The sequence below is a fragment of the Oryzias latipes genome, chromosome 6 (genome assembly GCF_053564925.1).
Source record: "Oryzias latipes strain Hd-rR chromosome 6, Olatipes_Hd-rR_3.1".
Lineage (NCBI taxonomy): Eukaryota > Metazoa > Chordata > Actinopteri > Beloniformes > Adrianichthyidae > Oryzias > Oryzias latipes.
Window position 1 is genome coordinate 30,267,967 of NC_136242.1, and position 26,085 is coordinate 30,294,051.

The window sequence follows — 26,085 nt, forward strand, 5'->3', positions numbered from 1 at the left end:
AGCCTGTGCTCATTTCTCATCATCCCTTTGTTTAGACTCTCAGCCCCTCACAACCCCAATCTAACATTACCGGTGCAATAAAAATGGCGATCAGTATTTTCTATGTAACAAAACGGATCTTTTTCAGACAGCATTTTTTCATCTGCTCCTGGTTCACAGCAATTTAAATAAAGAAATACTCAGAAATGCAATTTAAGATTAATTTTCTTTATATATGTCCTCCATTATAAGAAAAACGACATGAGAACATGTGTGAGGATTCTGTGCTTTGGTTTGTTTTTTCTGTTGTGTTTTGGGTTCTTGTCATGTTGTGTTTTGTTAGTCTCACCAGATTCAGGTTGTTCATCCACAGCTGTCTTTATTTAGTTAATTACCTTGAATAATAATAATAATAATAATAAAATAATAAAATAATAATAATAATAATAATAATAATAATAATAATAATAATAATAATAATAATAATAATAATAATAATAATGGATTGGATTTATCTGCACTTTTCCAGATGCCCAAAGATTTTACAATGTGTCCATTATTCATAGTTCCTTGAGGTAAAAATCATTTTAGATCCAACTAAGTCCAGCTCAACAGTAATCATCTAAACAAAGTGAGAATGTCAGAGTAGCCTACTGTGTAGAAAGATGAGACTGATAGGTTCTGGATTTGTGACGACCCTCAGTAGCTTTTTCTTCTATCATCGTCAGAAAACAGAAGTGAAAATTTGACCATGGAACGATCTACGTCACGCGTGTCTGGATTCTCAGTAAACATGCAGTGATTTATGGTGGATGTGTCAACACCTACTAAAACACTTATCGACTGCGCTCGTTCCCACGAGCAATGCTCTCCTAATATGTAATCCATTCATTCCTCGTAGTGACAGCACCTGTTAAAGGAGCTTAAATGCTATCAGCCCCTACTTCTCTTTGAAATTCTGCAGGAGAGCGGGCAAACCAGACGCGCTCAGTTTCTCTCAGTCTTCTTTCGGTGGCACAGCAGTGAGAGAGCCTGAGGTCCAGGCCAGAGGAAGGATTTGATCCGCAGCCAGAGACATTCCTCTCATTGCTTCACAACAGATCGCAACGATGGGGAAAAGCTGTAAAGTCAGCAAGCTGAGCCTTATGTGTATTTTTTTAGTCTTGGTCTCCGTGGCAGCCATTGTGTTGTGGATTGTTGTTATCGTAGGGGACAGCAAAGAAGTCACAGCTGCTTGGGACAGGTAAGGAATAAGTAATACTTTGAAAGGCAAAGAGACAGCAAGAAAACATGTCATAAACTTCGGTGCAAACTTCAATTTCCTGATAGAGAAGGAAATGTTTTCTTTAAGCTTGTGCAATAGCAGCTTCCAAAGATTTAGAAGTGTCTCAAGCCTCTGGTGTTTCGTGAGATGCTCAGTTGTTCAGATTTCACACATTCGATCAGTTTTGGTGCACTCACCTAGAAGTAAAATTTAGGGGTCACTTTGCTTCCACTGCTGCCCCTAACTCCCTCAGCCACCTCTCCTGCGGTCTGTCTGGAAATCCAAATCCCGTTGATGCCAAATACACTCACCGATACTGACCAGCTCATTGGCCTAGTGGAAGAGTGTCCACCCCGAGACTGGAAGGTTGTGAGTTCATATCAAAGACTCTAAAAATGGAACCCAATGCCTCTTGCCTGCTTGACACTCAGCATTAAGGGGGTTGGATCAGGGTTTCAAACCACCAAATGGTTCCTAATGGTTGTCCTTAGCTCACCGCTCCCCCAGAGGATGGGTCAAATGTGGAGGGCAAATTTCATGACAGCTAATGAGGCTTTATTAGATAGACCTTGTTGGTACTAGGTTGGAGCACCTGTTGCGTTCAGAACTCCTTTAATCCTTGGTGGCATAGATTCAACAAACTGGACACATTCCTCAGAGAGTTTTGGTCCATATTGACATGATGGCATCACGCAGTTGCTGCAGATTTGTCGGCTGCACATCCATGATGCCAATCTCCCGTTCCATCCCCTCCCAAAGGTGATTTATTGGGTTGAGATCTGGTGACTGTGGAGGCCATTTGAGTCCAGTGAACGCATTGTCACATTACACCGATTTTAAAATCGCTGCATTGGCTCCCTGTGAGCTTCAGGATTGATTTTAAAGTTCTTTTATTGGTTTATAAATGTTTTTAAGGTCTCGGGCCTTCATATTTATATGAAATGATTTTAAAGTATGAGCCCTCGCTGACCCTGAGGTCCTCTGACACAGGCCTTTTGGTTATCCCAAAAGTTAGAACTAAAACATACGGTGAGGCTTCATTCAGTTATTACGGCCCTGAGCATCCCAGAGAGCCTCTGGGCCGCAGAGACTATTCATGTTTTTAAAGGAAGGCTTAAGAACTGCCTTTTAAATTTAGCTTTTAGTTGAATTTTAGGAATTTATTTGATATTTTAATAAATTATATGTGTATGTATATACATTTATTTATTTAATTATTTGTATTTATTTATTTATTTATTCAATTTTTTAGTCACACTTTCCATTTTACATGTCTATTAAGGTTTATTTAATTATTTGTTTCTTGCTCATGTTTTAAATACATTTTAATTTTATTACTTTCACATTTTATTTGTAACTCCAGTGTTTGTAACTCCAGCTTTATGACACGGCGCATTATCCTGCTGGAAGTAGCCATCAGAAGATGGTACACTGTGGTCATAAAGAGATGGACATGGTCAGCAACAACATTCGGGTAGACTGTGGCATTGGCACCATACTCAATTTGTACTGAGGGGTCCACAGTGTGCCAAGAATATATCCCCCTCACTATTACATCACCACTACCAGCCTGAACCGTTAATACAAGGCAGGAAGGATCCATGCTTTCACGTTGCTGATGCCAAATTCTGACCCTACCATCTGAATGTGGCAGCAGAAATGGATACTCATCAGACCAGACAACATTTGGCAATCTTCTATTGTCAAGCGTTGGTCAGTCTGTGTGAACTGTAGCCTCAGTTTCCTGTTCTTAGCTGATATGGGTGGACCCCGGAGTGGCTTTCTGCTGCTGTAGCCCATCTGGTTTAAGGTTGGATGTCTTGTGTGTTCATAGATGATCTTCTGCATATCTCGGTTGTAACCAATGGTTATTTGAGTTCCTGTTGCCTTTCTATCAGTTGGAACCAATCTGGCCATTCTCCTCTGACCTCTGGCATCAATGAGGCATTTCCACTCACAGAACTGCCCCTCACTGGATATTTTCTGTTTTTCAAACCATTCTCTGCAAACCCCAGAGATGGTCGTGGGTGAAAATTCCAGCAGATTAGCAGTTTCTAAAAAAATTATACCAGCCCGTCTGGCACCAACAACCATGCAACTTGTTTACAATTGCGGACAGAAATGAATGAACAAAAAAGCTACTTTTGAACAGAAATGAAAAAAAGTTTCTTTGGGAAATAAAAATGAACTGACAAGCAAAGCTGTTCATCTCCTTTTCAGTTTAAATAAAAAGAAAACTTTCCCTCACACCCAAAGCAATGACTGTGAGGAGTTGGTATAAACTTCACTGGTCTGTACGGTCATTTGGTTCGATGGAGGTCAAAGGTGGGAGGTCTTGCAGCAAGACACTTAATCCCACAATGCCTTACAGTATATGTTTGGTTTTGATAAAACTATCAGCAACACCTTAATTAGTGTATTGTACATCAGTACAATGCACAATACAGTGATTAGCAGTGCGATAGAACTGTGTTTTAATATTGGGCTATATTAAAAAAAAACTGAATTGAATTGATTTGAAATAATATTGATATTTATGTACAGCTGCAGTAAGACATTCAAATAATTTGAAATTGGCTCAAGAATATTAAATTTTGATTATTATTAATCTGTTGCTTTGGTCTACTTTTTTTGCTTTGGCTTATTAACTTCTGATCAGATTTTCATAATTCTTATCTCAGTGCGACTATAGAAAACTCCCATGTAAAGAGCCTTTAAGTACAGCCTAAAAACGGATTTTTGGGACCCACAGGCAAACAACATATTACACAAAAATAGCACGAATACAATAAAAAAACAATGTACAGTACAGCTCCATTTGTATTTTTTTCCCCATAGAAATATATTGATAAAATGATAGAAGCTATAATAGAAAAAGAAGGTTCTGCAGTGGAACAATCCCACTGATGTGTATGTGCTTCTGGAACTTAAGTGAAAAAAACAGCAAAACAAAACCGTGCAGCAGTCCAAATAAGTCACTACACTTGAGTTTGACAACATGTTTTTGTTTTGTTCCATGATGTTTGTGTGTTTTTAACAATCATCCAAAGATATCGTCTTCCGAAAACGTTGGTACCCGAGTTCTACAACGTCACTCTGTGGCCTCGCCTCCAGCCGGATCCAGACTCTGGCCTGTACATTTTCAAAGGTGATGAGCGGCTTTTCTTATGCTATTAATCATTGTTATTATCATGTACGATAATGTCATGTTTTGCAACTGTCATGTTTGTCTTTTTTGCTTCTTCAATCAGGATGGTCTACTGTGCAGTTTGTGTGTCTTGAAGCAACAAATGTAATCCTGATTCACTCCAACAAACTGAACTACACCAAGATGGACGACACACAGCTAGCCAGGCTCACTGCTGCAGGTATACACTTATATGTCCTTGTTACTTTAGGAGAACTGCAGTCCTAGACTTTTCTAAGTGGACCAGAACTTTGGCTGCATTTAAAATTGTACAAAAATCACCAAAATCCGATAAAAGCAGTCAATGTTCCCCCTAAAATAATCACTATACTCCAAAAAAAATTATTCTAATGTACTGTAGACAGCAGATTTAGATGTCCACATTAAAAATTTTTAATTTTTATGTGACATTGAAGCTGAAAATAATATGACTAGACATCTGCCAACAAGAAAGCTGTGGTGTTCTGTCTAGGATTAGGTCTTATGAATGTAGAAAGACAAACAAATATGCTAAAGCTGCTTTTCTCACACATGTAAACACACAGAGAGACCATAAAAAAACCTTATCTCTGGTTGTTATTGGCTTCTCGTAAAATGTTAACATATTTATTCAGGTTGTTTTTCAACCTTACTTGCTTTGTCACACACTTATCTTTTTATTCTGATTTGATTTTTTAAAAGGTGATACTTGCAAATGTTTTTACAAAGAGTCAAGGAAAAAAAAACAGTTTTAAAATAAATCTTTTTCTTCATCAGGGACTTGAGTTTTCTTCCTGGCTCATTGTTGGTTCCCAGTTTCTCCAGAGCTTTCATCCTCTGATCCAATTTAGACATTTTCTGTTTCCCACTTTTTACTCTACGTAATAAATCAATTTTTTATTGTCTTGGAAAATATGGAAAATAATTATTTTGTTTTCAGGATTGAATAACATTTAATTAAAATTTTCTTTTTCATGCTTGTTATACAAAGTATCACTTCGCAAAATGTGTAGACAACTGTTTCCATAAATCTTTGATGTGAATAAACACAGAAAAAACAAATGACTATTTCAAGGGAGCAATGTGGTGATTTTATTATATTTGTCAGTTCATGGGCTCCGTACCTTTCAGTACAAATATCTTAAATAACTTTAAAAAGTTAAAAACCTATAGTAAGTTAATTTGTTCCATGAGCAACAGACAATTTAGATTACAAAAAAGAAAAAAAATACAATTCTGAAGTAAATAGGTAAAACACATTTTCACAACCATTTCTTTTATGCAATTCTATCTCCTTGTCATTTATTATTTTATTTTAGTGAAAATTTTCCCCAATATAACTCAACAAATAATTTCAAGCAAAAATTGTGTTTCTGACTTTTAATGCAAGTTGATATAATTTATTGGTTTGGGTTTTGAATGTATTCCATTCTGTTAAACCGTTGTGTAAAAATTCAGGGAACCCATCTGTTCTGTGCTACGCTTAATTCTGACTTTGTGAAAATGTAGAGGGAAATAGATTTTAAAATGTGACTGTTTTCAGATGACAATCTGTCATTATTTTTTTATTTTAGTTTTTATTTCCACTATTTTTTTTTCAGGAGGCGGGTCTGCCCCAAGCATCAAGTCGACATGGCTGCAGTTTCAAACACAGTATCTGGTCATTCAACTGAAAAGCAAACTTGTTTCAGGACAGAGTTACCAGCTGCACACTAGGTTTACTGGGGAGCTGGCTGATGACTTAGTAGGATTTTACAGAAGTGAATATGAAGAAGATGGGGTTAAAAGGTGAGTCTGCTGTGATTTTTCTTCGGACTCTGTCAGTTCCCATCGGCTGATGTTTGCGTTTTTATTTTTTGCAGGATTATCGCCATCTCTCAGATGCATCCAACTCATTCCCGAAAGACGTTTCCTTGTTTCGATGAACCAGCAATGAAAGCTGTTTTCCACTTAACCCTCATCCATCCTCCAGGGACCGTTGCTCTGTCCAATGGCTTGGAAGCAGGTATCAACACAGGGTCAGAAGTAATCATCAGCATCCTGATGATTGAATATAACAAATATATCCTCAAATCAACCACTTTATTTTGGGTAATAGGTAAACATGTCAAAAAGTAAGTATTTTACATGTTTACTTTTGGCATCCTGAGTTGGGACTGGAGGTTTAATGAAACCTCTGTTAAAAGTAAAAAGCATCTTTTTTTAAATGAATTCCATGCAAAACTACTGTATTTTAGACGTAGGTGTTTTTGTTATACAAGGAAAATTATTCAACATGTCTTTTTGAGAAAGAAAGATGTGAATTATCCTCACAGAACTATAAACTATGACTTATAACAAAACTTATTCATAGAGGAAATAATAAAATCAGAGCAATATTTACTTGGGATGTATTCTTTTGTGACACTGTCCTATCAAATCAAATCAAATCATATCAAATCAAATCAAATCAAATCAAATCAAATCAAATCAAATCAAATCAAATCACATCACATCACATCACATCACATCACATCACATCACATCAAATCAAATCAAATTAAATTAAATTAAATTAAATTAAATTAAATTAAATTAAATTAAATTAAATTAAATTAAATTAAATTAAATTAAATTAAATTAAATTAAAGTAAATTAAATCAAACTTTATTTCTATAGCATTTTTACATCGTATGCAACTCAAAGTGCTTTACATAAGAAGACAATTAAATTTTAAACACAAATATTGTAGAAACCTTACTTCCCATACTCTTTGTGTGTGTCTTCTTTAGATATTCTCCCCACCACTCATGATGGAGAAGCTGTGACACAGACAAGGTTTGAGCCTACAGAAAAGATGTCCACCTACCTGCTGGCCATCGTAGTCTCAAATTTCACATATCTGCACACTATGCAAGGAGAAACCCTGGTAAGTGTTCAGCATTCGCCACTTCACTCTAAAATCACCTTCTGCACAGAGAAAAAAGTATTTTTCCACTAGCAGAACCACAAATCTAAAGACCTTGTGTGAATGAAACAAAACAATGAATCATCTTTTGTTGAAGTTTAAGTCATCCCACCATTTTACACAATATTGGCCACTGTTGTACAGATTTCACATGTTCCTTCTAACATTAAAGTTTTTAGAAATCGATGCAGCCAGTAGATATAACTCTATTGCACTTCACGTGAAAAAATTTAGAGAAATTATTATTTTAATAAGTACGCACAAATATAGAACCATCTAGGGAAGAAATTTATATACATAGTTTCCTGTTACTTATAACCCATAACTTATGGGTCTTATTCAAAGCCATTTTTGCTGTTTTGTGTTGAGGTTCGTATCTGGGCACGCAGAAAAACCATCGAACAAGGACAGGGGGATTATGCTCTGAACCTCACCGGACCAATCCTGGATTTCCTCCAGTCTTATTACAACATCCCGTATCCTCTGAGCAAGTCAGGTAACACCGTTTCATTGCGATGATGCAGTCTGCTGCTTTTTTCCATCAGCCTCTTTGCTTCAAGTCTCACTCAAAATCATCTTCTGATCTATTATAAAAACATTCCTGGTGGTCTTTTGATTAGGATTATACTGTACATCAATACAAGCATCAATACTGTTGCAGATAGAAAAATAAACTAGTTTAAAATCCAATCCTTATTTGAAGAGTTCAAAGCCTCATTTCATGGGGCTGTGAAGTAAGAAGTGATTGTAAACTTGACTTACCTGGAAGTTCCTGAAATATTTTGACGTTCTTGGTTTCTTCAAAGTCGTTCTTTCATGTCACTATATATATAAAAAAAAAATTGTATGATAAATGTTCTTTGTTAATGGATGCATTTCTGTAAAAATCAATTTTATTTTCATGATTTCGTGCACAGACCAGGTTGCCTTGCCGGACTTTTATTATGGTGCCATGGAGAATTGGGGTCTGGTGACATACAGAGAAACCAGGCTTCTCTACGATCCTGAGACCTCCTCCAATGGGAATAAAGAAACCACTGCCACCATCATTGCTCATGAACTGGCACATATGGTAAGCTGAAAACGCTTTGCCTCTCATCCAGGAGAATGAAGGCATCTCTGAAAGCCTTCAACTTAAAAAAACGTTGTCAGCAATGGCATAATCCTGGATAAAAGAGAAGCTTTTCAGAATTCGAGATAGCTTATCATACTACATACTGATTAATGCATTATACCACAGTGGTTTGGTAACCTGGTGACGCTGCATTGGTGGAATGAGGTCTGGCTTAACGAGGGTTTTGCTTCATACGTGTCCTACCTTGGAGCTGACCACGCCGAGCCTGACTGGAACGTGGTGAGGAGTAATTTGGGTTGTCACTGCAGAGACTGTTTGACCACCATCTAACTGTACCCCTGTCCATTTGTTTACAGAAAGACTTGATTGTACTAGATGATGTTCACAAAGCGTTTGCAGTGGATGCGTTGACGTCCTCTCATCCTCTCACCTCCGAAGAGGACAGCATTGTCCTGCCTGAACAGATTCTCGAACAGTTCGACACCATTTCCTACAGCAAAGTATGGAAAAAAAAACATTAATGATTTATTTTAGCGTTTTCTTTGACATACAGTGATACAGTGTGGTATTATTAGAACATTCTGATAATGTTTTCTTTTGCTAAGTTTATTTGGAGTGGATTGTGCCCTACTGAGTGTTTTTGTGCTTTTTTTCTGCAGGGAGCTTCAGTGCTAAGGATGCTGTCAGACTTCCTGTCAGAGCCCGTCTTCAAAGAAGGCCTCAGTGTACGTTTATTCATCACTGTTTAAAATACTTTACGTTTTTTTTCAACAACAGATAAATCTGTGGATCTTAAAGCTTTTGTTTCAGCGTTCCACCTCTATGAAAAAGGTGACCCTTCTTCTGCAGCTGTGCATTTTCACAAAATGAAACCATTCTTTCTCCACATGCACTTTACCCATATATTCGTCTTTATTTACTCAAACTATTTTTTTTTATAAACTGCATCTTTGCACAAATTGCATCTTGGCACATTGGCTACCTTTGCCTCCCCACACCTCCCAGTCTTGAGCTGTTCTAGTTTTGTTGCGATTTGCTACTTCAATGACAATAAATTATTCTGGTTCTGATTCTTATCTGTGTGAGCAAAGATTTGTGGTCACAATTGTCAAATATGGCAACGTTTTTTAAACGACTACCACTTTTAGACACGTCAAAGTCATTTTACAAAAACTGATTTAAAAAGACAAAAACAAATACAGTTGTTTCAAAATATGTAAGATGTTAAAAAATGTTAAGAGTTAGTGTTTTGTCAGGTTTTTCATGTTGCAAAATCCCATCAATGTGTAAAATTTTCAAAAGTTATGTTTTTTCTTAAACATGCAGAGTTACCTCAGACAATTTTCCTACAGCAACACCATCGGGAGCGACTTGTGGAAACATCTGCAGATGGTAAAATATGTTTTTTCTTAAATATGTATTAATGTTTTGCTTCATGTTCACTAAAGATGGTCTCTGCAGGCGGTGAAAGACAACAACATTTCACTTCCCTGTCAAGTCGACTCCATCATGGACCGCTGGGTGCTCCAGATGGGCTTTCCTGTAGTCACCATAGATACGACTACTGGAAGAGTCTCCCAGAAGCACTTTCTGCTGGATCCAGAGAACGACGTCACAATCAAATCTCCTTACAAGTACCAAACATTTTAATCCTCCTTTCACAGCGGTTTTTCAACGGTTTACCAAGCGCGTGAACCATCTTCTTATGTACAGGTATGAGTGGTTTATTCCAGTGCGCTGGATGAAGAATGGAGATGTGAGTGGAGACATCTGGTGGCTGATGGAGAAAGAAGGTGTTCGGATCAAGTTTACTTCTACAATGGAATTTCCCCCCACCCCCCCACCCCCCCAATGTTTTAAAAAAAGACTTTCTCTGTTTTGTGTTAGCTGTGAACTTGGACATGAGGAGTGGCTCTTCCTGGGTTTTGGCTAATATCAATGTAACGGGTTATTATCGGGTTAACTATGATCTAGGAAACTGGGAGCGGCTGCTGGCTCAGCTCAGCTCAGACCACCAGGTAACGTCTGGGCTTCTCTGAGTCTCATGAGATGCTTTCAGCCCGTGCACGTTGAGTAATAATGCTTTGTGTTTGGACTCAGGTCATACCTGTGATCAACAGAGCGCAGCTGCTGGACGATGCCTTCAACTTGGCCAGGTAGGCCTCTGCTGTTCCTCCCTTCCTTGTCAGTGTCCAGGGGTGACTACCAGTAGTTTCTTGATTTAGCAGTCTGCCTCTAAGACAATCAATCAGGGGTTTAAATCCCAGGCTAAACGGTCAATGTCTCCTAGTGTAGGACAAGACAACAAACTTGAAATTACAGAAATTGCAAAAGTAATCAGCAGGCTACTGTGGATGAAAAGCATCAGCTGAATGCTTTGTCATTTTAATTATTTGAGAGCTACAACGCAGCAGTTAATGAAGCCTAAATGAAGTAAATGTATTCAAATCAAATGTATATATAGTACATTCATGCGCAGAATACTGCAAGACGCCAAATGAAAAGTTCACTAAATACAAATTAGCAAACAGTTTTTTCAAGTTGAAGCAACTTTTCTTATATTGCAGTACGGGGTCTGACGATTCATATTAACGATTCGATTTAGATCATAATTTGTGGTACCAAATTACCATTCATAGTAAATATTGGTTCATTTTCACTGACCTAAAATCCATCCAGGACATCTTTAGCCAAAAACTCAACCAATGTGACCCAGTGTGACCTGGGTACTGAACGATGCAATACAGTACAGTACTGACATGCAGGTGAAGTTTTCCAGATTCATTGTTTTTCTTGCAAGACACTCAAGTGTAATTTAAATGTGTGCAAACAAACAAGTAAAAAAGAATTAATGGCAAATCCATTCACTTTTTAGTTTCCTAAAGTTCAGCCCACTGTTGTTTTTCCACATCAAATTAATCCAAACAGAACATTATTTGAATTTTCTAATAATACCACACTTTGTGGTCACATGTCTTTAAAAAATTCAATGTGTTTCCACACGCTGGACTGTAATGATCTTACGATCATATCTTTAGTTTTGTTGGTGGTTTTTCTGCAGAGCTCAGCTGGTCTCCACAACCCTCGCACTGAGGAGCACCTCCTACCTGTCCCAGGACACCGAGTTCATGCCCTGGCAGTTCGCTCTGGACAATCTGCACTATTACAACCTCATGCTGGACGGCACTGAAGTCTACCAGCCCATGCAGGTGCAGTTTTTAGACAAAGACTGAGCAAGGTTTTGTGACAAATAACTGACAACCAAGTTCCTTACTTCATCTCAGGAATACATCAAGAAACAGGTGACGCCCCTTTTTCTGCACTACAAAAACATGACCTCAAACTGGACCCATGTTCCCGAGAAGCACACGGATCAGTGAGTTCAGAGCACAACACTAAAACCACATGAAAGCACGATTGGATAACTGGAAGTCCAAGAAGAATCCGTTGAACAAAGCATCTGATCTGAAAGCCAAACATCTGAAAAGGTGGTATTTCCACCTGAAGGGTGAAGCTAACATTCTGCTTAGACACAACTGTAAACAAAAACCTTTTACTGAGTCTTTTAGAGCAGCAGATCTCTGACAGCTTTAAGTCCCCCTTCGATCAAAATCATGTTTTTGGAGTTTTTACAGTGGTGGACCGTGCCTTACATGGGCCTTCAGTAGTGCTGTGTCTGAGTCACTCAACCCCTCATTAACCATTTTATGATACAGAAACGGGCTTTGCATTGCATATTGAAAATTCCTGTAGCAAGAATACCTCTAAATAAACTAAATAAACAAAACTGTAAACGAATCTTGTTTTGCAACTACAGACAGCAAAAAATATTGAAATTAACCGCATATATCTGGAATTTTATGTGTTATGATATTTATGATTTCACTTACCAAAAAATCTGATTATTTGAAGAAAAAATCCATCCTCCTCTCTTTCCTCAAAACAGTTCGATCACCTTGTCATGTAGATTATCGCGCTTCAGTTCCGTCAAAAAGTCATTTTCTATTCCATCAAGGCCAGTGCTGCGAGCCGGATCTCCCCAGTTGTGTGTATTGATTTGTTGCTTAGGTTTAAATTAGCTTTCGAGCCGAAAATGTCTGCTGGACAGACGCAGACACAAACACACAAATCTGTACAGCTGCTTCATGATCTCACTCAGATTTTTCTGATGAAGGTCGTCAAGGAGATGAGTGGGAGGTTTTTCTGCTAAATCATCCATGGCGTACATTACAGTCAGCTCTGTTTTTAACTGAGACAGATCAAAACGTGCTCCGAAGCTCTGTGTCGAACTGGCCAAGGCTGTGGGAAATGTTTCCTGTCTTCCTGAAACTTCTGTCCAATCAGAAGGTCTGAATACTGTGACGTTGCCTAAGCCTGCTAGAAGGCCCTGCTGACAACAACTCAAAATCTGATTGGTTGAAAGAAATGAATGACCGACATTGATTTTGCATTACAAGGCCTTCAGAACGCATATTTAGCTCTGACCCTGGCTACAAAGGACAGCTGAAAGGGGATTGGTTAAATGCTCAAATACCAACACTGGAATGACGACAGTTCCAAAGGCTGATTCCATACTTGCAGTCCTGGGTTGTATTTTTTAATATTGTTGTGCTGAGTTGGTCATATTAGAGAAATAACTGTGCAAATATAATAAATAATAATAGTATTAAATGAATGCTTGAAATGGTGCACCTGTTACTGCACATTGCAGCTTTGTGTCTCAGTCAGGTTTGTTGTTAAAGGTGTGTCTCCCCCTGCAGGTATAACCAGGTCAATGCAGTCCAAACAGCCTGTGAAACAGGACTCGTAGAGTGCCAAGACCTAAGCAGAAAGTGGTTTGAACAGTGGATGGACAGTCCCCAGCACAATCCGTGGGTCTTCTCAGTGGATCTGTGATCATGAGTCTAAATACGTCATCAGTAGATTATATCACATGAAAACCACAGTTTGCAGCTAATGATTAAAGCATGTTTACAGTAGAGCGAGAACCAGCTTTATCGCTAAATTTGTCTTTTTCTCCTCAGCATCCACCCGAACCTGCGCTCGGCTGTGTACTGCAGCGCCATGGCTGCAGGCGATGAGAGTGAGTGGCAATTTGCATGGTCGCAGTTTAAAGGGGCATCTGTGGCAAGTGAGGCCAGCAAGCTCATGTCAGCCCTGGCCTGTACCAACAACATAGAACTACTGAGGATGTGAGTATAATCTTCATTATCGAAGTCACCTACTCTGACCATCCATCCATCCATCCATCCATCCATCCATCCATCCATCCATCCATCCATCCATCCATCCATCCATCCATCCATCCATCCATCCATCCATCCATCCATTTCCAGCCCGTGTTATTCTTTCAGCGTCACGGGGCTGTTTTATTTCAAATCTAAAATTTGTAGCAAACATCAATGCAGCCAAATTAACCAATAAAAAGTTTTTTTCTGCATTTACAATGTTGATGCATTTTTTTGTCCCATAGTGTCTAAAGGCAACCATGTGATTTACCATTTTCCTTCCTTTTTCATTTTTCCTGCATTTTTTGTTAGACCTTCTTTCCATGACCTTGCACTCAAGTCCAGCTCTTAAATTGCAAAAATAAGAATTTTATTATTATTGTTATTACTATTATTTGTGTAGTTGTTATTAAAAACACACATCGTAGATCAAACAAGAAAAACAATTTTATCTGAAGTTTTAAACAAAGGTACACGTTTGCAAGCGTGACGAAGTTATGTGAAAATATAAGACATACTTTTTTTATTTTCAAAAGTATATATTTCTAATTAGAAAAAAAATGAAGTTTTGAAAAAAAGTTTAAGTTTGAAACTTGTATTAAAAGAACTTTAAAGCTAAAACTGTCACCAAATGAAAATAATATTTATTTGTAAAAGGTTCTGTTTTGTATTTTAAACTATTGTTTATTTGTTTCTTTCCTTTTTAGCTTTCAGTCTTCAGTTCACGCATTCAATTTTTCAAATTTTCTAAAATTCCTTCAAGTTCACAATGTTTGCTATTGAGTTTACAACTTTTTTCAAATTTTCTTTTGTTCATATTTAGAATGCCTTGTTTTCAATTTTTAAAATCTGTTTCAAATTTGCAACATCTTGTTTTTTTGTTTACAATTTTTTCACAAGATTTGAATTTTGCTCATCTGTTAAATTACTGGCTCCTCATCTTTTAAAGATGTTCCCCTTGAAGTTTTTTTTAATCCACGTCCAGCTCTAACCAAATGTCATCTATCTATCGCCTGCCTCAGGTATCTCTCCTACACCTTAGATCCCGCTATGATCCGTAAGCAGGACGCCACTGCTGTCATCACATCTGTCGCCAGTAACAGAGCAGGTCAAAATCTGGCGTGGGACTTTGTGCGTGACCACTGGAACTACATGTTCACGCAGTGAGCTGAATTTCTCCATACATGTGCTTGCAAGGTCAAGGGTCAATGTTAATTTAAGACGAGTGTGACCAGACGACCTGTGGATAATTTAGGCATCAAAACGAGAATTCTGAAACATTTTTTTATGAACCAGCTTTAATCTGGAGGGTTTCACCTGATCATATCATAAAATTGAGTGAGCAGAAATTTAGGAAAGCTGTAGAATGTCTCATCACAATAATGTTCATCTTTACAGATATGGGGTGGGCTCCTTCTCGTTTGCCTCCATAATTTCAGGTGTCACATCAAGGTTTTCCACCCCTGCTGAGCTTCAGCAGGTACGCCTTTGTTCTGAGTTCAAAGGTAACGCATAGTTCCTGCTCAGCACTCTAAAATGCTGTTTCTCTTCTGCAGCTCGAAGACTTTGTGGCAAAACATGAAGCTGCAGGGTTCGGCTCAGCGTCTCTGGCTGTGGATCAGGCCCTGGAGAGGACAAAGGCCAACATCAAGTGGGTACAACAGAACAAACAGGAGGTCTTGGATTGGTTTAACAGCCAGACTGGACATCAGAAGAACTGAAACAAGGAGAATGCTGAGAGTTGGTGTAAACAACGTCTGCACAAGAAGATGTGACTTCAGAATCAAAGAATGACTGATTATGTGGTCACGATTGGACAAAGATTGATTAAAACACAGCAGTCCCACCAAACAGCAGGAAATCCTTCAGCTGCTTCATTTTGTTTTTAAAAATTTTAGGGTAAAACACAAAATGTTGAAATTATAAAGTATATTTTTCAATGTCAAACCAAACTGACAATGTATTTAAGGAGGATGTAAATACTAAAAGAAAACACAAAAGTCTTTCTGGGAGACCAACTGCCACCCTGGATGGTGGATCTTACCGTTGTTCTGCCGTCTAAAGCCCAACTGCACTATTTTTTTTTTTTTTTTAACTTGTCCTGTCCAACAGCTAGGCAGGCAGATGAGAGCTGAGGGCCTCTTGTGTTGGACATATTTTACTTTAACAAGAGGGGTTATTAATCTTCAGACAAACCAAAGGTATGACTGAATAAACCCCTTTTGTAATTGAGGCCAAACTTTATTCATTTCAACCATGATTGAAAATCTTTGGTGTTGGACCGGACGGAAAAGGAAAGAAGGGAAGAAGAGGGAGGGATGTCAGAGGGGGGGGGGGGGGGGGGGGGGTGATGGTGAGAGGGGGGGTAAGACCATGAAGCAGCATAGAGCAGACAGGTTTACTGGTTGTTTATCATTACGGTACAGTTCAAATGTAGTACAAAAAGGGCGGGGCCTGTTCACACACACTCAAATATTATCAACACACCTGCTAGCTGCAAAAAATATTCACATGTCAACATGTACACAAAACAGATAGTGTTCACGAACGCATACCTGTGCCTTTAAACCAACTAGTGTGAAATCTTTCATTCATTCAATCATGCAAACTATAAGTGCAAAGGTAAGCTAACACCTGTGCTCAGGTGAGTGTTTATGTTCTTCTAAAATGGATGGTGGAATGTGAAAAGAAGGAGGAGGAGCGCCCAGCCACCCCCACACCCAGACCCCCGCCGCAGCAGCAGCGGCAGCCGGAATTCCCCCAACGCCACATGGGAACAGACAGGGAACAACCGCCCCCGGGCGACCAAGACCGCCACACAGGCCAGGGCCAGCAGGACCGCCGTGAGGCCCCCAGAGCCAGAGAGCAGGGAGGCGCGGAGGGAAAGAGAGCGCCGCCCCAGCCCACCCAGGAAAGCAGCCCCCCCGCCGCGCCGGAAGAGCCCAATGCAGGGCCCCACCGGAGAAAGATGCCCACAGCCCCAGTCGAGCACCCCACCACCACCCAGGAGTTCCGGGCATCCCCCCGCCCCAACCCCAGGTACGAGCCAGGACCCCCCAAGGGAGACCCGCTCCGCACTCCAGGCAGCCACCCACCCGGCCCACGGCTGGTCCAGGGAGGAGCAAGGCAGGGGCCCGCCGCCCCCACCCAGGAGGGGAACCCCGGGGAAAAAAGGGTGGCCCACAAAGGGTGTTATAAATATGGCCCGACCAGGCTCGGCCATGTTGGAAGTTTGGCGGGGCCCAGCGCTCAGGGGCAAGGACCAGGACCCACCCCCCAGGGACACGAACACCCCCGGCTCAGGTGTAATATGAATTCCTCCACCGTGCGGAGAGAGCACCGCCGGGCCCAGGGAGCCGGCACCCAAGGGACACGGCCGCCATTGCCAAGAGGCCCGCACCCCCCACCAGGGAAGGGGTAGGGGACAGATGGACCCAGGTCCCACCTTCCTTGCAAAATGCGTGTGCGTGTATGTGTGTTTGAGAAGATGTGTGTGTGCATGTGTGTGTGTTTATGTTGGAATGTATATCAACTGCACTATTTAACCCTTGTGCTATCCAAGGCACTTTTAACACTGGGAGTTGGGTCATCTAGACCCACTAGACAGTGCTCTGAACCTTTTTTCTTCAAGGCAAGGCAAGGCAAGGCAAGTTTATTTGTATAGCACAATTCGTACACAAAGTAATTCAAGGTGCTTCACAAAACAGAAAAATGCATTAAAATCACAATACATCATAGAAATAATCAACATAAAATTTACTTTAAAAGAAAAGAAAAGAAAAAAAAAAGATTTAAAAAGAAAGGAAGGAAAGAAAAGTGCAGATAGGACCTTTCAGTCATATACACGGCTAAACAGAAATGTTTTAAGTCTAGATTTGAACATGAACACAGAAGAGGCCTGTCTTACGCCTTCAGGGAGGCTGTTCCAGATTTTAGCTGCAGTATATTGAAACGCTGATTCCCCTTGTTTAGTTCTGACTCTGGGAATCAACAGGAGGCCGGCCCCTGAGGTCCTCAGAGTACGAGATGGTTCATATGGCACTAACATGTCAGAGATGTACTTTGGTGCGTGGCCATGGAGAGACTTGTACACAAGCAGAGCTGCTTTGAAGTCTATTCTTTGAGGTACAGGGAGCCAGTGCGAAGACCTGAGCACAGGACTAATGTGATCATACTTCCTGGTTTTGGTCAGGACTCGAGCAGCAGCATTCTGGATGTACTGAAGCTGTTTTACAGCTCGTTTGGAGAGGCTGGTGAGCAGGCCGTTACAGTAGTCTAACCTAATGGAGACAAATGCATGAATAAGTATCTCCAGGTCTCGCTTTGAGATTATGTTTTTGATTTTGGCAATGTTTTTCAGGTGGTAAAATGCCGCTGATGTTACTGATTTGATATGGCTGTTAAAGTTCAGGTCAGCGTCCATGATTACCCCTAGATTTCTGACTTGATTTGAGGGTTTAAGAGACAGAGAATGAAGGTAGCTGCTGACAATTTCTCTTTGTTTCTGTGGGCCAAAAACAATAACTTCGGTCTTGTCTGAGTTTAGCTGGAGAAAGTTGTTCTGCATCCACGCACTGATCTGTTGGAGGCAGTGGCTGAGTGAATCCATCGGCCCATATTCACCTGTAGTCAGTGACACATAGATCTGAGTATCATCTGCATAGTTGTGATAAGAAATGTTATTACTGCGTATTAACTGCCCTAGTGGCAGCATGTAGAGGTTGAACAGAAGGGGTCCCAGGATCGATCCCTGGGGCACACCACAATTCAAGCCCATGTAGTCTGAGACACAACTCCCAATTTCAACAAAATATTTCCTGTCTTCCAGATAAGACCTGAGCCAACTTAGGGCAGATCCAGAGATGCCAACCCAGTCTTGGAGTCTGTGCAAAAGGATCCCATGATCAACAGTATCAAAGGCAGCACTCAGGTCTAGCAGGATTAAGACAGAGAGTTTTCCATCATCAGTGTTCAGGCGGATGTCATTGGTTACCTTGATAAGAGCAGTTTCTGTGCTATGATGGGGTCTAAAACCTGACTAAAACCTTCAATGATTTGTGATCTTCACTGGTGTCCATGGATTACCTGAAATGTTTCCACCTTTATCCACTTTGTCATGGTAGGGAGAACACGTCAATGTAAGGGTGGGGTCATCTAAGATAGCACAAGGGTTAAAAAAAAAATCACTGTAAATGGAATCAATTAGCTTAGTGTGAGGCAACCCATCCACGGCTCTGGTGTTAAAGGTGCTGTTAAGGCCGTGTCACACAACCACGTCATACATTTTGCACATATAGCACATGAAATTGGTCATACGTGAATATACGTGAAAAGTGAAAAAGGTTATGGTTTTTACGTCAAATTTTCCTATCACGACTGAACCACATTGAAACCATGAAAAAAGTACAAATAAATCACGCAAAGAACATGCAAATCAACATTAATTAACATTAATTTATGGCAGGGATGTGCTTTAAGCTTTTAACCCTTGTGCTATCTTAGATGACCCCACCCTTACATTGACGTGTTCTCCCTACCATGACAAAGGTGGAAAGATTTCATGGACACCAGTGAAGATCACAAATCATTGAAGAAAAAAGGTTCAGCACACTGTCCAGTGGGTCTAGATGACCCAACTCCCAACGTTAAAGTGCCTAGGATAGCACAAGGGTTAACCCTTTATAGGGCACTCAATGAAATACTTTAAAATTCAAAAATTCAACCTTAGAGTGTTATTGGAGAACATAACAAGACTTCATATCATTGGTGACATTTTTCAATTTTTTTTATTTTCATGTACAAAATCAATGCAAATGAAGTTACCATATTTGGTTACTTGCCCGTGAGTGGGAAAACAAATTCCAATAAGTATACATATATCTATAAATATAAGAAAAACACATATTATGTATTTGAACATTTGAACATCACTTTTAGAACATAAACGTGCTAAAAACAAAAAGTGCTAATAACAAAAGTGTTGAATAGACCCTCACACAACTGTGTGTGAGGGTTTGGGAATGTCCTGGCTGTGGGTGGGTCGGATGAAGTCAGGGTCTGACACATCATCATCTTGATCTTCATCATCATCACTAATGTCAGGGTGGACTGGCACAACAGCAGTCTCCCTCCATCTTGCCATAAAAGATTGATGGAAGCTAAAAATTAAACACATGCAATAAAACAACTTTCATAACATCATAAACTGACAAAAATCACTCTTTGTAACTATTAATAATCTAAAAACAGTTTTTAAATTCTCTCTGAATCACTGTATAGGGATATAAAAACATTTGGCAACATTAAAACATAATATTCTAAGTTGTATTTCTTTATTTGTAAAGAAAATGCTCTAATATGGTTTGTTAGATATATAGGGCATATGTCCAAAAACAGACATACCAAGTAAAATTTAGTTTTTAGTGAAAAGGGCGTATGATCAAATATGGTGCCTGCATTTTTCATGCCATATTTTCACTCATTTCAATAAATTCTCTGCAAACAACTTATATGTCAATACTTAACACAACTATTCAACAATAAAATGTATGAGTTTTATCAACTTACCATGGTTAGTTTTGACGATTCCTTCGAAAATGTCCAGTGAACCGATCTGCAAAAGAGAATTTTTCTGACTTTGGAGAAAAAGGGAAATTTGATGTGACCCTGCTCTCTGCTGATGGGTCAAGTTGCACAATTGAGTAACCTTTAATGTAGGATGATCTTTGCTGATTGGCTGGGTAAAAATCACATGATTCTTGAACTCACTGAGACGGGGGATGGGCGTGATAACTAACATGTGCGGAAATTACCAAAAACAGTCACTTGCCCGATAAAGGGTTTAAGCGTAATGAAACTTTCTACAGTCAGATTTATGGATTTAGGAAAAGACGAAGATTTGGATCTTTGTGAAGACTCAGAATGGAAGTCATCCTCTAGATCAGGAGTCTATAGGATCAGGATGAAGTTTTGTTTTCCTAATTTCAATAATAATGTCTTGACAGTGAAACTGGAACTTTCCAAAGCAGCCTGATCTGATGGAACCAATCAAAGTACATGTCGATGTAAAACACTGTATGACAAGCAAAGATGTCCAAATATGAAAATAATGCAAACATCTGACATAGGCTAGATCAGGGGTCGGGAACCTATGGCTCGCGAGCCATATATGGCTCTTTTGATGGTCACATGTGGCTCGCAGACAAATCCTTAATTATACTTTTTTTTCATTAGACCAGTCCTTCTCGGGCGCGATGCCATGTCAGAGGCGCGCAGTAACTCCATATAGTAGCGGTGCTTGGAGTGCTTGCAGTTTACTAGTATTATCTATTATTTCACAGAGTTTGTACCACCCGGAAACCTGTGAATTGCTGTGCCTAAAAGTGCTCCCGTCTCTGAGGAAGAGCGCGCAGTTTCGGGGACGGGGTGTTAGAGGAAGAAAGTAGAGGGGGGGGGGGGGGGGGGGGGCAGCAGGTGAATCGCGCAGGGATGGTGAAAACGTAAAACCCGCTGCCCACTGTGTGTTTGGTTCCATGTCTGTCTCACATCTAAAGAACATTCAGACTTAAGATCCCGTTTAAAGCAGAAACTCACCACGTATCAACCAGACCAGACCATCAGCAAAACTACCACGAGAAATACTCATCATTTATCAGCAACAGAATAACAATGTTATTAAAAAGAATCCACAGACCTATTGTACTTTGAAAGTATTGAAATTACATCAAATGCACACATTCACTTGTATATTTAGTTTTAAACATATTGTTGCGGACTGAGTTCAACTTGGCTGTTGGGCCGCGTTAAAAGTTCTTGAGTTCATGGAACGCATCGATCAAGCAGAGATCTGATTGGCCCTCAGTTCTGTCGCTCAGCCTGTTGTTAGGGAGTTTGGACCAATGGGGTTCAGCTATGGGCTGAATAAGGGAAATGGGAGGGCTGGAGAGGGGAGCAGGGGAATATAAAGTTGGGAGAAGCGCTCTCGTCTCGGCGACAGAGATTCAGGAGTTGCTGAATTAATTGTACGGCGTTTGTTGTGGTCTGCAGTCACCAGAATAAAGAACCTTAAAAGAGGTTAAGACTCTGTGCCTCAGTGTGGGAAAGGGACACTACACTATTGTATGGCTCTTTCGAAATTACATTTAAAAATATGTGGCGTTTATGGCTCTCTCAGCCAAAAAGGTTCCCGACCCCTGGGCTAGATGATCAGTTTGATAGGTGTAAGGAAATGCACTTTCCACACAAGTGAAGTTCATATTTTACATTTTTGTTTGTTTGTTTTCAGACCGAAATACAGTAAAACTGAAATTTTCAGAGAGATCCACAGCTCTGCTGTCTTCTTGTTTTATTGAGAAAAACACACTTCAGACTTCCATACATCTTGTTACAGGTTATGTTAAGAACATAAACAGACATGCAGACATTTACACAAGTAGACCAAACCATGACAGAACTGCACATGAAGGGACATATAAATGTGCGGAAGAGCTCCGAGTAGGCAGAAGAAACTGAAGTGAGGTCATGACCTCGAAGAACAGGATGAAGATGAGATCTGCAGCCTGAAGGAGATCACTTTATGTCTTCAGTAAACACTTTTGTTTTTACAGGAAGAAGGAAAACATTGAAGTGCAGCTTTTGATTCAAATATTAATTTCTCTATCAAACAGTCAGATTTTTTAAATGAAATGTTACATTTTAAATCACAGAAATCTTCTGTGTTGTTTTGATTTGTTGCTAAAATGCAGAAGTTGCTAAAAAAGTTGGACTATTTTGCAAATTTTGCTTAACTTTCCTTCCCCGCTTGGTGCTGTAATCACTTATAAAGATCATGGTTTCACGATCAGAATTAAATAAGAAGGAAACACAAGCAAGAATGCCAAAATAAATAAATACATAAATAATCAACACACCCAGGAGATCAGATCTGACAACTCGAACCAGACTAAACAATCACACTCACATGTATATATTTTTTGTATGGAGCATCAGTGAGCTCCAGTACATAGAGGTGGAGGTTGTCATGCGGGACACACGACACAAGACACAAACTACGTCAGTAAACAGATAAGCAGCCGATCGGTAACGCCAGCGCATCGCGAGATAAATCGATACCTGATGAGATGCAGGGCTATAGACTGAGGGGATGAAAATGCCGGACTATGCCAGTTAGTCTACAGAGGAAAAACCAGATGCAGTTTACACCCTGTCTTCACCAGGAACCTGCAGGATGTCTAAGATGTTTCAGCAGGAGCGATTACAAAGAAGCCGTCTGAACAGAACAAGTTTATGCCGACACACACAGTCTGACAGCAGCAGCAGCTGCAATAAAATAGCAGAGAGGCAGAGGTCAAAGTTGTCCTGCCCCTTTTTACAAGTTGTTCAATCTTTGAAAAGCTAGACAAACCCAAAAACATCCAGAAATGATTTACACATCTCACAGAAACAAAGGTAGAGAACCAACGTTTTTCAAAAACACACGAAAGGTTGTCTTTTCCTCACCACTGAACAAAGCCACGTGAACATCAGTGTTTTAAAGAAAACACAGAAATATCCCTTCTTTCACTCAAAAAAGCTGAAGAATCTTTTTATGATGGAAGCAGCCCCAACAACAGTTGATCACTGAACCAGTGAATCTTCAGAAACTCAGAAAGAGTTTTCTCTAACCTTCTCTGACATGATTCCTAAACTAAGCTCAAACTTCTAGCTTTTAGGACACACGTTTTACATTTCATAAATGAATAGTTATTAAGGTGCTCCCTTTTTTCCAGCTACTAAACCATAAAACACAATTGTGGATGCACCTTCACTAAAATATTATTGATCATTTTACGTCCAGAATCAAAACGTTTTTTAAGCAGATTGTTTTGTCGTTGCTTCCCCATCACAAATAGTTGTGTAGGCTGCTGCTTCCACTGTTTCAGGCTTTCAAAGCTCACTGATGCAGGTCTGTTATATGTAAAGGAAGTCAAGTAAACTGTGATAACTACAGCAGCAGTGCATTAGTACTAACATTGAGGACCGGAAGTGTCTTTCACAGCTTCAACACAAGCAGATGTTTTGATGAAACAGCTGGAAGGTGATGGTTCTTGCTCATGCATGGAGCGGCAGAGACAGACAGCGACAAGCGATGGATCTTGTTATTGCAAACTTCAGAGTACCTCCATTTATTATTGTCCCCAGTGGGTGGTCACTGCAGTCTCTAAATGGCTTTTTGGAAATGTTGAAGGATCACAGTTGAGCTACAATTTTCCCCACCCCCCTGTTAAATCTTTACAAATGACGGTTCACATGAAGAAACTAGAGCTTGGCGTTTGGCATGAACAGCTGACTTGTTTCCAGGAGGAAGTCAAACAGCTTCCAACAGGAAGCTGAAATGTTCAGATCCCCCTGCTTCCCCTACTCCATCTCTGGACCTCCACAACCCTCAGTGAAGGATTTTCTGCCGCGTGTCAGGGAGCTTGAGGGCCACCAGACCGCCGCACACCAACGCTGAGAAGGACAGCAGGATAGGGATGGCTTTGGAGACCCCCACAAAGCTGGCAAAGATGGAGCTGCCGAGCACGGCAGCCAGCTTACAGAGAGCGTTCAACAATCCGAACGCTGTGGCCCTGAGATGGAGAGGGATGAGACAAGATGCTAGTCACAATCATTTTACCCTCTTTTAACTGTAAAATGTCTCTTTATCGTGCCAAAAGTGCAGTGCAACTTCAGACGTATCAGAAAAATAACATGTTGATTAAAACCAAATCAGCTACAACCATCATGTTTGGTGTCTCATGGTGGTGAAGGAATTTTAGTTCAGCTCACAGCTTCTCAGTCAGGATGAGCTCCAGACTTTGGCGCATCATAGTTTTTCTAGGACCATTATCTAGAAGCATGAATCGAATATAAGAACTAGGCAAAACGAGTGAAACCTCCGCCATCGATGATTGGTTTACTTCCGGCTCCAATGAAATGAAATCAACTCAGTCGCCATTTTTTGCAATAAGGGGGTGCTGCCATGTTGGTGCCAAGCATCATAACTAAAATGGCAGTGATTGGTCGGAGTCAACGTTGCTATGGCAACCACTTTCACCAATCAGGACTAAGCTTGTTGAAAGACCACACCCCTATCACTTGAAAGCAGGCTGCATGAAATCTGTCAATCAAACGTTTTGAATGTTCCACATGAGACCACCTACTTTTATTGAGGCAGCTGATTGGACAGTAAATAATTTAAACAATTGACAGTAAAAAAAAAGTATGACAAAAAAATTTAGAATTAGGAAGAACATGTTAAAAAAGGTATCACATCAAGAATGGTTATTCTGACCAATAGAATGACTGAGTAAAAGCTGTTTATTTCTCTATAGAAGTCTATGGGATTTTAGCTTCTTGAAACCATTGGGTACTTTCTGTTTAAAAATACCCACCAGGGAGTAGAGGTCACTCCGTGCAGTTCTCACATAAAGTCAATGTCCAATGTAAAACTCCAGTGTAACTCAGGTTGAGTCTATTACCTTTTTGATGCGGGGTAAAGCTCCACGGTCACCACCTGAATGCCGTTCCACGCCGCCGCACTGACGCCACAGAACAGACACTGCAGAACAATGATGGCTGCCTGGCTGAAGCTCAAAAACAGCAAAAAGGAACATCCTGCAGAAATGAGCATGGATCCACCTGGGAAGGCCAGAGATTAATTGTGAGAATCTGGAGTAAATAAAAAATCAGCAGCCATCATACGGCATGAGCATCACTAAGTTACCTATGATCTTCACTCTGCCGACCTTCTCCACAAAGAGCGCAGAGATGATGTTGCCTGGCAACACTGCCAGACTGCCCAGAAAGCTGACCAGGTAGATGAGAACGTCATTCTCCCTCATGGTGTCCAGGTGGCAGCCATGTTTGTTGTGCTCAAAGGTGGCATTCTCCATCCTACAGTCAATGAACTTCTCCTCCCACAGATCTGCACAGAATAGAATGACAATCAGAAGCATGTTTGGGTTCTCCAGGCCCCCATGATGAGCCCCATGGTTTTGAGTGGAACCATTTGGGGCCCAAAGGTCAGAGTAGAGAGATCTTAAAGTCCTCTTTATGGAACATCTGGGAGACTCTGTCGACTTGATTTATGATTCACAAACTCACAGCTTTTGTTTCTTGTTTCTTTAACTGCAATTAAGTCATGTATTGGTTTTTCTATTTACCTTTTTATTCATTAGTTTGAGATTATGTGTTGATTCAGATTAGATTGCATTTAGTTTAATATGGTGGATGGGTCATTAGGTATAAGTAGGTACTGTAGGTAGGTTGATAATAGGCAGATGGGTCAGCAGGAAGATAGGTTGGTCAGTAGATTGGTAGGTAGGGATGTTGGTAAGTATGTTGGTAATAGATAGGTCAGTAGGTTTAAAGAAAGGCAGTAAAGCAGGTCAGTTGGTGGGAAGGTAG

The 26,085-nt window shown here is 40.1% G+C and overlaps 2 protein-coding genes and 1 long non-coding RNA gene across 3 annotated transcripts in view; 1 reads left to right on the forward strand and 2 right to left on the reverse strand.

Annotated features, from left to right (window-relative positions):
- Nucleotides 1-869: 869 nt before the first annotated feature.
- Nucleotides 870-15,611, forward strand: LOC101173145 (aminopeptidase Ey). The gene is made up of 23 exons (XM_004070155.5): nucleotides 870-1,222; nucleotides 4,294-4,391; nucleotides 4,495-4,611; nucleotides 6,011-6,197; nucleotides 6,272-6,414; nucleotides 7,181-7,317; nucleotides 7,726-7,852; nucleotides 8,274-8,428; nucleotides 8,597-8,710; nucleotides 8,788-8,931; nucleotides 9,091-9,156; nucleotides 9,758-9,823; nucleotides 9,893-10,065; nucleotides 10,145-10,224; nucleotides 10,319-10,449; nucleotides 10,532-10,587; nucleotides 11,493-11,640; nucleotides 11,716-11,807; nucleotides 13,192-13,302; nucleotides 13,456-13,623; nucleotides 14,682-14,822; nucleotides 15,058-15,139; nucleotides 15,216-15,611. Exons 1-23 carry the CDS (start codon nucleotides 1,089-1,091, stop codon nucleotides 15,378-15,380), a joined length of 2,835 nt encoding a protein of 944 aa, XP_004070203.1. The 5' UTR covers nucleotides 870-1,088; the 3' UTR covers nucleotides 15,381-15,611.
- LOC105354261 (uncharacterized) lies at nucleotides 6,313-8,414 on the reverse strand. The gene is made up of 4 exons (XR_908917.3): nucleotides 8,276-8,414; nucleotides 8,119-8,178; nucleotides 7,258-7,358; nucleotides 6,313-6,449 (listed from the first exon to the last, which is right to left on the reverse strand). It is a non-coding gene; the product is annotated as an uncharacterized LOC105354261 (long non-coding RNA).
- A 6,377-nt stretch (nucleotides 15,612-21,988) lies between the features above and the next one.
- The window catches only part of LOC101159986 (synaptic vesicle glycoprotein 2B), a 32,259-nt gene continuing 28,162 nt past the window's right edge, over nucleotides 21,989-26,085 (reverse strand). Inside the window, exons 13-15 of the mRNA XM_004069776.4 lie at nucleotides 25,403-25,603; nucleotides 25,158-25,317; nucleotides 21,989-24,266 (exon numbers count right to left, since the gene is read on the reverse strand). Coding sequence (XP_004069824.1) covers nucleotides 24,083-24,266; nucleotides 25,158-25,317; nucleotides 25,403-25,603 — 545 coding nt within the window. The 3' untranslated portion in view covers nucleotides 21,989-24,082. The remainder of the gene's footprint in view (nucleotides 24,267-25,157; nucleotides 25,318-25,402; nucleotides 25,604-26,085) is intronic.

Excerpts from the sequence above, each read along its gene's own strand:
- LOC101173145 (XM_004070155.5), top strand. The coding sequence starts at position 1,089 with ATGGGGAAAAGCTGTAAAGTCAGCAAGCTGAGCCTTATGTGTATTTTT. Across the intron at positions 6,415-7,180 it reads GTCCAATGGCTTGGAAGCAG|ATATTCTCCCCACCACTCAT; the intron begins GTATCAACACAG and ends TGTCTTCTTTAG. Across the intron at positions 9,157-9,757 it reads TCTTCAAAGAAGGCCTCAGT|AGTTACCTCAGACAATTTTC; the intron begins GTACGTTTATTC and ends TTAAACATGCAG.